Source organism: Thamnophis elegans, chromosome 4 (genome assembly GCF_009769535.1).
Source record: "Thamnophis elegans isolate rThaEle1 chromosome 4, rThaEle1.pri, whole genome shotgun sequence".
NCBI lineage: Eukaryota > Metazoa > Chordata > Lepidosauria > Squamata > Colubridae > Thamnophis > Thamnophis elegans.
Genome location: NC_045544.1, coordinates 125,208,271 through 125,222,541, shown reverse-complemented (window position 1 = coordinate 125,222,541; position 14,271 = coordinate 125,208,271). Strand labels below are relative to the sequence as shown.

The following is a 14,271-nucleotide window of genomic DNA, read 5'->3' as shown; positions in this document are numbered from 1 at the left end:
TAATTTTCTGCCCTTTCCTGCCTATAACTTCATTGGTCAGAAGATGGAAGAAACACAACGGTAGCAACCATCTCAGACTCAGTCCTACTGATACTGAGATCTGGGTCTTGCCCAAATATGGGTACATTCCATCTTTAACCTTGTATGTAATAATAGTACAAGGATGTGTGCAATTTGGTTTTTTTTAATGTGTTCACAGGTCCTGCTGGATGAGCAGATAGCAGATAGCAGCTGTGGCTTTTATACAGCTTCCTCTAGTGAATCAATTGTGCCCTTTCCTAGATTCCTAGGAAGCTTTTAGACAGTCATGCCTTGGGCGTGGCTTAACCACTGCAATATTGCAGAATTTTCAGGGTAGGGAAGTTGGCCTCGTCTCTTGCCACCTGTGCTGGCTAAAGAAGAATCGGTGCTGGCTGAAGAGGGGCCTGAAAGGGTTAATGTATTGGATTCAGTGGCTGTTGAAATGAAATGAGACCTGATCCTACTGTACAAAAGCCACAGGACCTCCTCCCTTGGGGTGAATCTGTGGGACAGAGGGCAGGACAGGTCACAAAACCTGGCCTTACTATCCCCATTAAGAAGCCCAGCTTCGTTTCCCGCCATATTATGATATGAATCCCACCATCATACTCTTTTTATACGTTCAAATGAAACCGCAGCTGAGGAAACCGTTTTTAAAATTTATTTATTTATTAAAAACATATGAGTTGAGAGATATATCATAGGAAAAAATTATTTCAAATATACAGATACTATTATCCAATTAGCCATTAAAGACGAAAGAGAAATTAAAATTTGACAAATTTCAACTCCCACCCCACCTAGTTTAAATTAATCTGAACTATGGTGGATATCCTTTTTCAAGGGGAAAAAAAGATCAAAATGCATCTAGGGGCTATTCATCTAGGAGGCAGATTTATTTATTTGCTAATCCCTGCTGATTTTTATTACCAAAAGCAAAAAAGTAACAACCGTGAGCTATGTGCTCGGCCTCTTTTCTCAAGTAGGCCTGGGACTGAAGATATCACTCTTTTGTAACAATTCCCAAGGACCTTTGACCCAAGTAGAGATTTCTATCTAGGAAGGGGGGGGGATGGGATAAGTTAGGATAGGATGTCCCAGAGATGCTTTTCAAAAGACAACTGGACTTTGTTTTTTCATTGATAACGTTTCATTTCTCATCCAAGAAGCTTCTTCAGATGAGAAGCAAAATGTTTTCAAAGAAAAACCAAAGTCCAGTTGCCTTTTGAAAAGCACCTATGGGAAAACTGTGACCTGGATGATTGAGAATCTCCATAGACGTTAGGACAGGACAGACAGACAGAAGGTACTTCTCTTATACAATTATATTACACAGGCCAGAATCATCCCAACAAACTCTTCTCAAGCCTTGATGCTTTTGCTTTTGATTGGAGATCGAGGAGGAAAAAACAAAATGGCAGAGATGGAAGTTAAATAAACTGCTACTAGAAGCCCTATGAAAATAATGGCTATTTTTGCATACTGTACATATTTCATTCAGTTTAACTTGGTTCATGTTAGGTATCTCAAGCCCTCCAGACATGGACTCTGACACCCATCAGCCCCAGCCAGCAAAGCCAATGGGCAGAGAGGATGCCATCCAAAACAAACAGAGGGCATAAAGGGTGTGGAAGATTGCTCTAAAGGTTCAGGAGGACTAGAAGTCAAAGCAAGTGGCGCAAGGACAAAAGGAGCACAACTTAAAAGACTGTAAGAGGGACTCCACCAAGTTAAGTGATCTACATAGTTACAGGACCAATATAAATGGAAGTCAGATCATAGATTCTGCATTCACAGCAACAGTCGGGGGTCCATTTCCTACCTAGAAAAGTATCTGAATACCACCCACCACTCTGCTTCGTGTTATGACTGTCCTTTACTCTAATGCAAGTCAGGTCTACCACGTTGGATCTGGCTCCTGCTTTATTTGAGAGTGTTCTTCAGTCTGTACTGAATCTGTGGAGACAAAGAGTATTTGCTGCTTTTAGACAACACAAAGGACACTGAAAAACAAGAGACACAGACAGCTTATATTCTATTTATCCAAAGATTAACAAATCAGAAGGGCTGCTAAGTTTCCCTGATGCTAATACAATTATCTTCATAAACTCCAAAAGAGTAGCTCAAAAAAGAAAGAAAGAAAGAAATGCAGCAAATGGGATATGAGTCACAAAACCCACTGCAATTTAAGGATGAGATACCACTCAACCCAAGTATGACTATATGGTCACTGATTCATAATTAGAAAAGCTAGCAAGATTGTTTACAAAGGGTGTAAAACTGATTTAACTTTATTTTTAGTTTCATGGACATGACATGCATATCCAAATAGCAACTGCTTTCTTCTCATTAGATCACAGAGCCTTACCTTCCTCCACAGATACTTGTACTATTTGGTCTGCTTCAACTGGCTCTAGAAGAAAATACGTACAGAATATAGATATTGGTATTAATTCTATATTGGTAGCCAACTTTTATCAAATTGTCTTGTCAATGACTGTAGCCTTTGAATGACTGTTTTCACTCTATACAGAAGTCTCTAAAGCCTCTTTTATAACGGAAGAGTATCTAAAATGACATCACTCTATTTCTAGATACCACAATACTACAGTGGAGGGTTGGGCTATCTCCTCCCAACATAAATAAAAATTAGAATGCATTGTATTAACATAATAATAATAACCACATGAAACTTGAACTGTGATGAGCACAAGCTTCCTTAGAACTCATGCTGGAATTACTAAGCCATGAATATAACTGCAAAATTTACCTTGTATAACCTGTTCAGGAGCTGGCACAGTGGCTGCTGGGACTTCTGCTTCTGCTTTTTCAGTAATTTCTAGAATGGACAGGATCAGAATCAAACTTTTATCAAGCAATGCCCCTCAGAACTACCAGAAGGTCATTCGTAGAGATATAGTATTATTCAATTTCGGGGTGCAAACTGTTAAAATGTTTTGGCAGTTAAATAGGAAAAACACCAGAGCAATGTTGCTGTCTGTATAAAAGTTGAGCTCATTAAAATCACTTCCCTTTTCTACAATAACATCTTTGGATACATTTGAACCACTTATAATTTCGAAGGGTTAGAGATTTTTCTAAAATAAAATAATATGTAGGGTTGAACTATAGATGCTGATGTAGCCAAATCAAAATGAAAAGCAACCACAGATAAAGAATTTTTGAGAAATTTATACTTCAGCATATTGCTGAATTGCTATGTGGCATACTGTATTGTATTTAGGAAATGATGGATTATTTCTAAAATGGGTAAAACAGCAGAAAAGACTTCTAAACTGACTATAGAAATGACAGAAATGCATAGTTGTTTGTACACTGCCCGGAGCAGTATACAACAGTAAAATGAATTAATGCAATTAGTAAAATTGTATAAAGATTGATTTTGTTAATGAAATACTTACGGTTGTTCATTACAAGTCCAGGGAATGGTCTGTTGGAAAACATTGTAACATTTCAATGCTCAGAAATAAATTATTTAATCCAAATTTCCACTGATGACTTCCACGAAATTTTTTAGCGTCCAATTTTAGAACCAATATAAAGCCTCTTAATTTTCAAAAACTGTGATATTCTTTTTCTATGTTACTTTAATGCAGGCTTCTTCAATCTGATGCCTTCCAAATATGTGACTGTAACTTCTTTCATCCCTAGCCACCAAGCACAGTGTGGAATAGTGGTTAGAGTGTTGGATTAGGAATGTGGAGACCCAGGTTCATATCTCTAGTCCGACATAAAATACCCTGGGTGACTTTTAACCTAACATACCTTGCAGGGTTGTTGCAAGTATAAAATTGAAGGGGGATAATGTAGACGGCCTTGAGCTCCTGGAGGAAAGGCAGGATATAAATGCAACAAATAGTTGAATTAATGGAATCTAGAAACTTCAACTGTGCTCTAACAATACTATAATTCCTAAATCATTCAGCAAGTCCAATAAGAAATATTCAACATAAAAAACATACACAGCCCTAGTTTTATATCTTCACACCCAGTTCAAACTAATAATCGTCGAATTTCCTATTTTATTGAATTCTGTTTAATTCTATCACCTTTGCCATTTTCCTTTCAATACCTAATACCATACCTGTATTTATCTTTTTAAAAACAACTATACTTGAATTCCAGAACTTGGCTATCTCCATCCTAGATTGCAAGCATTCCAAAAATTCTATTTCTGCCTCTACCCAAGGCAAACCTCAAGGACAAAACACTTATCTCTGATACTGAAATATCTCCTCACATCAGTTCTCCTTTGTCTTAAGCAGGGATGAGAGAAGAAGCTGTCAGTCAAATCCTTTTTCAAGATGGATTATACAAAGCCTGATAGCTATAAAGCATTCTAACCATTATACCAAAGAAGAGTTGATCTTCCAATTCTGCGCTACTTAAATGGTTACAAATTATAGACAATCCTCAACTTATGACCACAATTGGAACTGGAATTTCTACTGCCAAGCAAGGCAGCTTTAACTTGTGCCCAATTTTATGATCTTTTTGCCATGGCCACTAAGCTAAACACTGTAGTTGTTAAATGAATCATATGGTCATCAAGAGAATCTGGTATCTCTCCTCCCTCCCCCACACACAAAGAAGCCTTCTGGGAAGGTTGAAATGGCAAGGATGTGACCCTGGGACACTGCAATTGTTCTAAATACATGCCAAGCCTCTGAATTTTGATCAGGTCTCTGTGGGATGCTGCAACAGTTATAAGTGTAAGGAGCGGTTGTAGGTCACTTTTTTCAGTGCTGTTATAACCTCAAATGGTCACTCAGTGAATGGTTGCAAATTGAGGACTTCCTGCCTAAGAATATGAAGAGAGTTCTACAGGTCAGAGTCAGATGCAGAATTGTTCATCTCCAGGCCAAGCCTCAATTTAGGGAACCTTCCCTCCTGATCTTTCAAAATTTCTTAGAACTGTTTTGACAGTGGTCCATTCTCTAGGCCAATTACCAATGAAGTCACCACATCCTCTTTTAAGAGTTCTGCAGAAGGGCTGGCCTGCTGAAGACACAGAGGCTAGAAGAGGACAAGGTGGGCTCTCTTAACATCCTGCCTGCCACTGGGAAGACCGCTGGCTTTTCCCAGCCTGAGGGTACTGAGAGCCCAACCCAACATCCTGATCTACAACAGTTTCTTCCAATCCACAATTAAAATACGTAGGTTACACTAAATATGCACCGCTGAAAGTCACATACCTAATGACGGTAAATTTAATAAATTCTGCAGAATCCAGAATCTTCCTCATGGAACTGATTTCAAGATAGCTGGGAGCTTTAAAAGATACACCAGGGGGCATTCCATCCACCACCACACAGCCAGGGTTGACAGTGATTTTTCGGTATGGGACTTTCACAGGGTATCCCATACCAATAGCTTCCCCTACAGAAGAGAAAAAAGGAGCTCATCAAAGATGGCAAGTAAACGGTTCTGGGTTCAGAGGTATTTTTTGCAATGTGTGCATATTCCTTGGGAACAAGATGATAAAAATGAATGAGGAATAGGTAACATATTTGGAATGTACCATATTTTTAGAGTATAAGACGCTTCAGACTATAAGACACACCTAGCTTTTTTGGTGAGGAAAACAAGGGGGAAAGATCTGCCTCTGCCTCCCACCATCCATCCCATTTGCTACGGCCCATTCAGCATCGGCGCGGCCCACTTGCCACCAGCGCACCCCTTTTGCTGCCACAGCCCATTCAGCACCCCTTTGCCACTGCCTGTTTACCGCTGCTGCGGCCTGTTCAGCACAGCCAGCTCACCGCTGCCCATTCTGAATAAGACACACAGAAATTTTCATCCACTTTCGTGTGTGTGCGCGCGCGTGCGTTTTATACTCTAAAAAATACGGTAACTGCATAGCAGTTATGAGAAAGAACAGTATTGGGAGAAAAAACTTCAAATGACTATTTTTTAACACAACAAAGAACCAAATGTTCATTTAATTACATGTTGATTTGTTCATTCAAGGTAGTAACAGTGTGGTTTTAAAAAAAACCTCCCATGACCTATTCATAATTAAAAATAATAATAAATCCTGATAAGATCCATCATGCACACATACATTTCATCATAATAGTGAACTTCCTGATCAGGAAATGAAAGTAATAACTTCTGCCTATTATTTGCTTCTCAGCAATTACTATTTTTGTTCAGAGGAACAGTTGCTTTTAAAAATGTAGTTATCAAAGCTCATCATTATAAAAGATCAAAATCTGAAAATGCACTCTTAGTATCAAACAACACTGTATCTTAATTATATACTGTACACTGAAGGATTTTCTTCTCCTGTGCCTGATACGACTGTTGGATGGAAGTTCTGCCCTGTTTGGTATGGCCAATGGCTGCTAAGGAAACGGCTCCCCATCTTGGCATATCTTCCCCAAAGTGCTTTTTACCTAGTGCTTCTTTCTAATCCCAGGTCTATTCCTTTTTATTCCCTAAAGTCTTTAGTCTTCATTTTCTATGTGCACTGTCATAATATTTCTGCTGCAGATTTGTGGCTGTTTTCTCTGATTGTTATTCCATACGGCCTGGGATAGGATTTCTTTTAAGAGCTAAGAAAACTTAGCTACAGTCTTAAAATCATTTTGATACTAGTGCTTCAGCTTTACTTTTGATTTCCAAAGCATTAAAAATAACCAAGTCAATAATAGAATAAATTGGGATGGGGAAATCATTGCAAAAGAGAGCAAGAACCCTGAGCTGTCACAGTAGCACCAGGTGCTTCCTGGTGAGTAGTGGCTCTGGAGGTAGGATTCATTGTAGGGGGAAGACATGAGCAAGTGTAATTTAAATGTTTGGGCCTTGAACTAGAAGGCAGCTGGCTGTGAGCACCAGTTTTGTGAAGGGAAGAGAGTGTGACCCTGTTCTAAGTAAATTCTACTTTTAAACCGTGTTTGTGTGTGTTGCTCTTACTTATTCTAACATTAAGTTAAAAACTGAATGTTAGAATTTCTCATATAGCAGCTTAGAAGAAAATCACGTTACCACTGCATACAGTTCTTCATAGATGCATTAAGGAATCCTGAATGCTTCTCACCCCAGTCAATGTTTTTTCTGTGGTCTCATTGCCACCCTCCGTGTTATCAGTAAATGTGTATGGAGAATCTCAGTCATCCAAGTCATGGTTGTTCCAAAGGTGCTTTTTCAAGAGGCAACGGGACTTTCTGTTTTTTTCTTTGAAGATGTTTCGCTTCTCATCCAAGAAAGTCCCGTTGCCTCTTGAAAAAAACACCTTTGGGACATTTTATCAGTAGTTCCAAGCACAGACCCATCTGCCATTTTGTGCAATGATTTTGATAAGAAATGCACCTGATTCCACATAAATCCGCCTAACTCACTCTAAAACCGATTGCTACTGTAACTAGGAGAGGCTTGCTAAAGGAAACTATTCTTTACCACAGAGCATGTGCTTTATGGATCCACAGTTACTTAAAAGAAAAGAAAAGAAAACAAAACAAGAATTAAGTTCTTTGTTTATACATCTCCCCTGTATTTGAACTTCAAAAATGGTGAAATTGTTTTGCTGTTTCAGCAAAACGATGGATTCAAAGGCTGAGAGGGTAATTATTTTGACTTTCTGAAGAGGAAATGCACTAATTACCAAATTTTCGACTGAAGAGATCATTCACTTGCTCTCTCAGCTGCCGGGCCTTCTCTACTTTGGAGGTTCTCTCATCATCATCTGCAAAATGTAAAGAAATGTAATTATTGTATTTTTATGGTTTTTAAAATGATTTTTGAAGATTTAAGACAACCTAATGATCAGTTTAAGGGGAACTATTGGGGGTTGTTCTATCTCCTGGTAGTGGATGGTGCTTAAATCCTGGCCCAGCTGATTTGCTCTTTGGGGCTTGAAGAAACAAGAGAGAAGGAATACCAGAAGCACAGAACATATCCACTTCACTGCTCAACTGTGCTACATTACTAAGGTGGGGACTGATTTCTTGCCAATGGGCACATGTTTGTAGCCCCCTAAAAAGATACTCCAAAAGGAATTCATGTTTTGTTTCTTTGTTTCATATGACTGGCTTTCAAAACAGTTCCTGAAGACATTGTAGTTGAGCAAATCTTTAACTTCAGACAAAAGCAAACTGTGGATAAGTAAAATGAGAAGAAAAGTGTTGGAATTTCTACTAGCTGCATAGGAAGAGAGGAGGGCAGAGTTCTTGAGCCCAGGGCATCTCTTGTACAGGCATACTGTGCTACATTGTGGGTTAGAGCACACCAATTTGTAGTTCCCCAAGCTCTGCACAGGTCTTGTTGGAAAGCACTGAAAATTTTTGGCAGACGTCCTGCTGTTTAGCACTGGAAATCAGAGCAAACAGGAAAGCTTAAGCCTTAAGTGTCCTTCTAACAATGAAAACACAAACAAAGCTGCCCTCAATGGGAAAAACAAAACATCTCAACCTTAATTTCCAACCAATCACTGACATCATATATATACCAATACTCAAAACAAAATGCAGAAATAATTTGTCCCATGTCTCCCCTTCCCTTAAAGTTTGCCTGCAGACAGAGTGTTCCAATGGGCACTGAACTGGGCATCTAAACAGGAGCAGTTATTACTCTCCTAGTCACCTGCACCAATTTTTTGTCTTTTGCACCCAGCAAAAGATGAAAAATAGAAGCACACCACTTCAGTTCCCCACACCAACCTTTCACCTTTTGCACCCAGGACACCCAAATTGGAACCCAGTCTTTGCTATCACCTTTTCAGACCCAGTTTCTGCCATGAATGTTTCCTACACAAGGCAGCTTTCTAACCCAGCAGAGTTTTAGACACATGTGCTGGGAGAATGTGGGCTCAAAAAGGAATCAACAAAGGTAGTGTAAACCAGCTTTAGTCACGTATAAGAAATGTTTGGGAAAGAAGGTGGCCTGAAAAGGAAACAGCACAGGTAGTGAACCACTTCTGCTTTGGCTGCAAAAGATAAAAGATTACTGTGGGGAACAGAAAGACAGCTGAGTGAATGAATGCTTACTGGTTGCTTGAGGGGACTAGGGTGATAAGGTAGTTGGGTGAATACTTGCTGGGGAATGGCAAGTGTGTTTCTGGGACTGCTTACCCTCCCGCAAGTCAGGATGCAGGGCAGCCAGAAAGGCATAGATTGTGTGAGTGTGGGAGGGAGACAGACAGCTGGGGAGTGAGTGCATCAAATTTTAATCACATGACCATGGGGGCACTGCAATGGCTGTAATTTCGGCCATGTGTTGTAAGTCCTTTTTTTAAGTACCAATGTAAAAAAGGAGACCCAAGGGCATTATGTTGAGTGCCCACTGGGTAGAACCTTTATTCATGGTTAGCCTAAAGCACATGAGAGTCTATTTTATGTCCAAAGGAAAGTAATGTTCTAAATACTATTAATTGCTGTTATCTTTTTTTTTTAGTGCTACTCAACAGTTTTTAAAACCTCTCAGTTATAGGAAGTGGGCAGAGTACCTGGTATTGTCACCTGAATGATGTTAAGGTCTTCTACTCCAGCAGCTGTGTTCACCACTGGGTCAGGCACACTTACAGCATTTATCACAGTATTACATAAGCTGGTTCTTCCTTAGAAAAGATGCAGAGGCAAAACATTAGCTTGAAACCACTCAAACAAACCCCATTCCATTTTTAATAATGAAAGTGCACAGTGAAAAGGTTAACAAATAAACCAGAGACACTAACTGACTACGCAAGAGTTAGATTACATAGATGAAAGATGACAGCTGTAACTAGAACCGGATCAGTGTTTCCTACTACAAAAGGGTGAAAGTGCTGCGGAAATCTGCAGCTTTTGAATTTTAAAACCACTAGAAAGGAAATACAGACCAGCATACAGAATAGCAGCTAGAGATCTGGATAAATAATTAGTGAAGCAAAATGTCAGCAAACCACAGCTGATGTTGAAATGTTACTGGTCGGCTCAGATGTGCAGTGCCCACTCCCATGCTCGTCTACTGAAATTTTGCATGGAAAGAACACCATAATAGACAGGAAATGGAGATATTACTTAATGAATGTATTATTTTTATTGTGGGAGCTCAGTATCAAATCTGGGGGCCTCTCACATGATATAGTAGTAGTCCTCATTTAACCTCCATTCATTCAGTTAGCATTCAAAGTTACAGTAGTCCTGAACAAATGGTAGTTATGTCTTGAAGTCACATAATTAAAATTCAAGTGCTTGGCAGCCCACTTGCATTTAAAAATGCCGGGGCACTCCTTCTGTATTGTGCCATCTCTATGGTCCTGGGCTCTGCTGGACCTGCTGCCTCCCAGCTGACCTTTGCCATCTTCTTCTTTCCATCTTCAAGAGGCAGCTGCTGGCCATACCGAGCCTTCTTCATGAAACCATATGCAGGCTTGTCCAAATCACATGCAGCCTCCCGAAGCTTCATGAGAAAACTATATACGATTTGGACAAGATAACAAGGGACCTTGGGAAGAAGGCCAGATACAGGCACCAGCTACCTTGGCAGAGATGGCGGGAGATAGGTGGATGGAAGAGTTGCAGTCAGTTCCTTACTTTACCAAGAGTCATGGTTGGGAGAGACCAAACTGGGAGAGGCTTAGATTGGGATGATTCCTTGCCTTGGTTAATGATGGAATAGGGACTGCTGGACTGTTCTTACTAAATTAGGCAGTCACCTATCATCATGCTCTGACCAGTCGCTTAGAAATTCTGGTCCCAATTACCATTGTAACTTAAGCACTACCTGGGTTTGGAAATAGATTGGCCCAAAGTCTCTAGCAAATTCTAGGGACTCTTCCAAAAACTGCAGATTTATCTATGTTCCTCTTTAAGAGCATCCAATTCCCGAAAGAAACAACACAGCTGTGAACTTTTGATGCAAGAGAATTACCGCCAAAGCAAAAGTGAAACTCACTTTGAGGATTTGGAATAGCAGTAGCATTTTCTTTAATTGCTGCCTCAAACATTTCTGGCCTGCCGAGAAACATAGTTAAGATTTGGCATAAGAAAATAAAGAATTAAAATCAACAAGCAGGGGGAAAGAAATTACAAACAGCTCAATATAAGCGTCACAGGGGTAGAATATTAAATTTGATCACAGGGTAACAAGGATAATTATTGCCTCAACACAATCATTCCTGTTTCCTTTTCAAACCCTGTCCCATTTGCAGAAGCTCAGAAATGCCAGGTAACCCTTGAGCCAAAGATTAGAGCAAAACTCAGGGAATACTTCAGCTGTTCTATGGGCACCCTAAAAGGAGACTTTCATTATAATGTCACGCTTTGAGGATCTTTCAGCTCATATAGCTCCAAACCCTCCCAGTTAAAAGCCGTTTCCTGGTGCTCATTTATTGCTATCACCCCAGAATGAAAGTGTGGATTACTCATTCAATGCCTGGTTTTGTTTCATCCTCATTCTTCTGGGCAACTACAGAAGGGCTGGATAAATGTTACATGGAAAAACAGTGAGCAGGTTTTCAGCCTAGCTGGGTTCAGAAATGCGATGTGATTTCACTAAATAAGGCCTAAATTTTAGTGAATCGAACTGCTGGCACCCAGCAGTTAGCAGAAGCAACCTGCAATGCTGCATTCTATTAAACCACTACGCCACCACGACTCTTATTAATAATATTTGACTTCTTACATTTAATTAATTTGAATAATTCTGCATTCATTTATAGAGAAATCAAAAGAATTAAAGTCTCTTATTTTACTAATTAACACAGGAAGTTCATATAGCAGTACATGTAGCTTGTTTGGGAAGTTATAAATGAACAGAGAGTTTATTCAAACTACCATGTATCTTCAGCTGATCTAATGCCATAAATAAATAGCCACACACATTAAGAGGAATTTTGGCATATTCTATAATTCAGTTTCCTCACATATGTGTAGTCTGGACAGTGATAAAGTTCTTTTCCAATGTTTCCAAAGGTAAGTCTGCCAACTATTTCTAATAAAAAATAAGGAAGTAAATGTTCACATACTTGAATCCTTTCTTCTTTTGAGGAGTATAATTCAATATTATGAAACTGATTATTTGGACAGCCCTGCTCTTTTAAGGAAGGCCTAAGGTTCAACCCTTCATATATTAAAACACAACTGTTTAAGGAATCTGTAATTGAATAATCTGAATCTAATCTTTATTTAATTTTTGTAGAAAGACGATTTGTATGTTATGCATTACATCTGGCTTACTTTTTAATGATAAATTTTATCTTAGCTTTGTTTCGGAGAATTTTTTCCAATCTTGGAATGCCAAAAGTGGATGGGCGACGGAATGGCACTCCCTCAGGAAGGCCTTCAACGTAAAAATCTTCAGGATAAGATTCAAAAAGCGCAAAAGGAACTTTAACAGGTTCTGTCAGTCCAAGAGCTTCCCCTGGAATAAAAAAATATGTGTGAGTGATTTGTTTTCCATTTAATAAGTTTTTCACATCTGTTTGGTAGGTTTGAGCCAAAATGGGTGAATCAAGGAATAAAGCAATTTGTTTGAGCTAAGAGCATTATAATAATGCTTGAATTAAAGATATGATTCATCCACCATGAAGTATTTCTATTCCAATCTCAAGGTAGGCACATTGCATGTAGGTAAATATATATTTACTTTTTAAAACTGCAGCTATAATTCTGAAATAACACAATTTGTAGCAATAGGCAATGTCTTTAAAAAAAATTCAGAAGATTGGAATGTTAGCCTGTTATTAAGGAATTAATCTTCTGTATGGATTATAGTCAGTGGACCCTTATATCACACTAAAGTTAGGAAGCTTTAAAGCTGTAACACAAACTGTTGTAGTGTTTCTGCATGCATGCTGCAGTGTATGGGCTCCGTTTCAAGACTGAGCCTTTTAAGTATAATGCTTTGGTCTTTTGTCCTTTTTCTGATCATTTTTGTTTTTTTCTTCTATTTATTTAAGCAAATACAAAATTTAAAAAGTAATGTTTTAAGTAGTAAATATAAGTGGAAATAAACGATTTGCTGAGTATTATCTAATGAGAGTTCTTATCTGCAATGTGAAGTGACATAGCCAAATACATATTTAATTCTTTGAGAATCAGGATGCAGAATTATGAATGTATTTAACCACTGTATGGTTAGACTAGATGGAATAAGAGAACATTCTTAGCAATAGAGAACTCCTTTCACAGGGAACATTTGGAGCTTGTTCAATTTTATTTTCTATATCATTACTGTATATACTCGAGTATAAGCCTAGTTTTTCAGCCCACTTTTTGGGCTGAAAAAAGCCGCCTCGGCTTATACTCGAGTCAGTGAAAAATTTGCCCGAAATGGAGGAGAAAAAGGGGCGGGGCCATGCCGCTGGGTGACACTCGTGAATGGCCCAGTGCCCCTGTGAGTTTCCCCTCCCTCTGTGTCAGTTTGCCGCGCAACGCGCACCGCACCATCCCCCCTCCTCACGTTCTAATGTAATGCAGGGCTGTCTTACGATTCCCCTTCCTCCCCCTCCTGCCGCTCTGCAACGATGTCCCACCTCCTCCTTGTTATGGCAAGCAGCCACATAGCGATGTCCCACCTCCTCTGGTACAGTGATCCAATGATAGGAATCACTGTGCCGTGTGTCATAGGAGGCGGGACATCGCTCCCGCGGCTGCACGGGACATCATCATCACAGCGGGACATCAGCATCATGAGGTGAGTGAAGTATTTCATTGAATACACCGCTAGTTTACTGTTTTTCTTTGAAATAAATATTCAAAAACATTATTGGTATCTATTTTTATTTTTGAAATTTACCGGTAGCTGCTGCATTTCCCACCCTAGGCTTATACTCGAGTCAATAACTTTTCCAGTTTTTTGTGGTAAAATTAGGTGCCTCGGCTTATATTCGGGTCGGCCTATACTCGAGTATATACGGTAAGTCATTTTATTTAGCCAAACATTTCAGAAAATGAGAATTCAATTACATACACAGTTGATGCTTTACTGAATTTAGTTATTTTCCTAATAATTTTTTCTAAAGTGCTAAGCATATTATTTAATAAGATAAAAAGCCCTTACCACATTTTTCATTAAAAAGATTTTCAACTTTCTGTTTCAAATCAGTAATCTTGGCATTCCAGGCCTCTGTCAAAATATAATGGAAATTATTTCATTCAATCCTATTATATTTTTGTTTCCCTTATTACTCAGATGGATTTATTCAGAACAAGTTTCTGATAGATTCCACAACACATAATATATAATAAAATTACACTGTTTATTGGCGTTGTTCCCTCATTGATTTAATATTTTGGCTACAAACCT

The 14,271-nt window shown here is 39.0% G+C and overlaps 1 protein-coding gene across 5 annotated transcripts in view; it reads right to left on the bottom strand.

The window, feature by feature from the left end:
- Positions 1-1,523: 1,523 nt before the first annotated feature.
- Positions 1,524-14,271, bottom strand: part of GTF2I (general transcription factor IIi) — a 67,338-nt gene continuing 54,590 nt past the window's right edge. For all 5 annotated transcript variants that reach the window (XM_032217153.1, XM_032217149.1, XM_032217150.1 and 2 more), the window contains 10 exons: positions 14,026-14,091; positions 12,201-12,384; positions 10,918-10,976; positions 9,488-9,598; positions 7,649-7,729; positions 5,238-5,421; positions 3,444-3,472; positions 2,792-2,860; positions 2,390-2,434; positions 1,524-1,977 (listed from right to left, as the gene is read on the bottom strand). In XM_032217153.1, the coding sequence (XP_032073044.1) occupies positions 1,919-1,977; positions 2,390-2,434; positions 2,792-2,860; positions 3,444-3,472; positions 5,238-5,421; positions 7,649-7,729; positions 9,488-9,598; positions 10,918-10,976; positions 12,201-12,384; positions 14,026-14,091 (887 nt within the window). In that variant the 3' untranslated portion in view covers positions 1,524-1,918. The remainder of the gene's footprint in view (positions 1,978-2,389; positions 2,435-2,791; positions 2,861-3,443; positions 3,473-5,237; positions 5,422-7,648; positions 7,730-9,487; positions 9,599-10,917; positions 10,977-12,200; positions 12,385-14,025; positions 14,092-14,271) is intronic.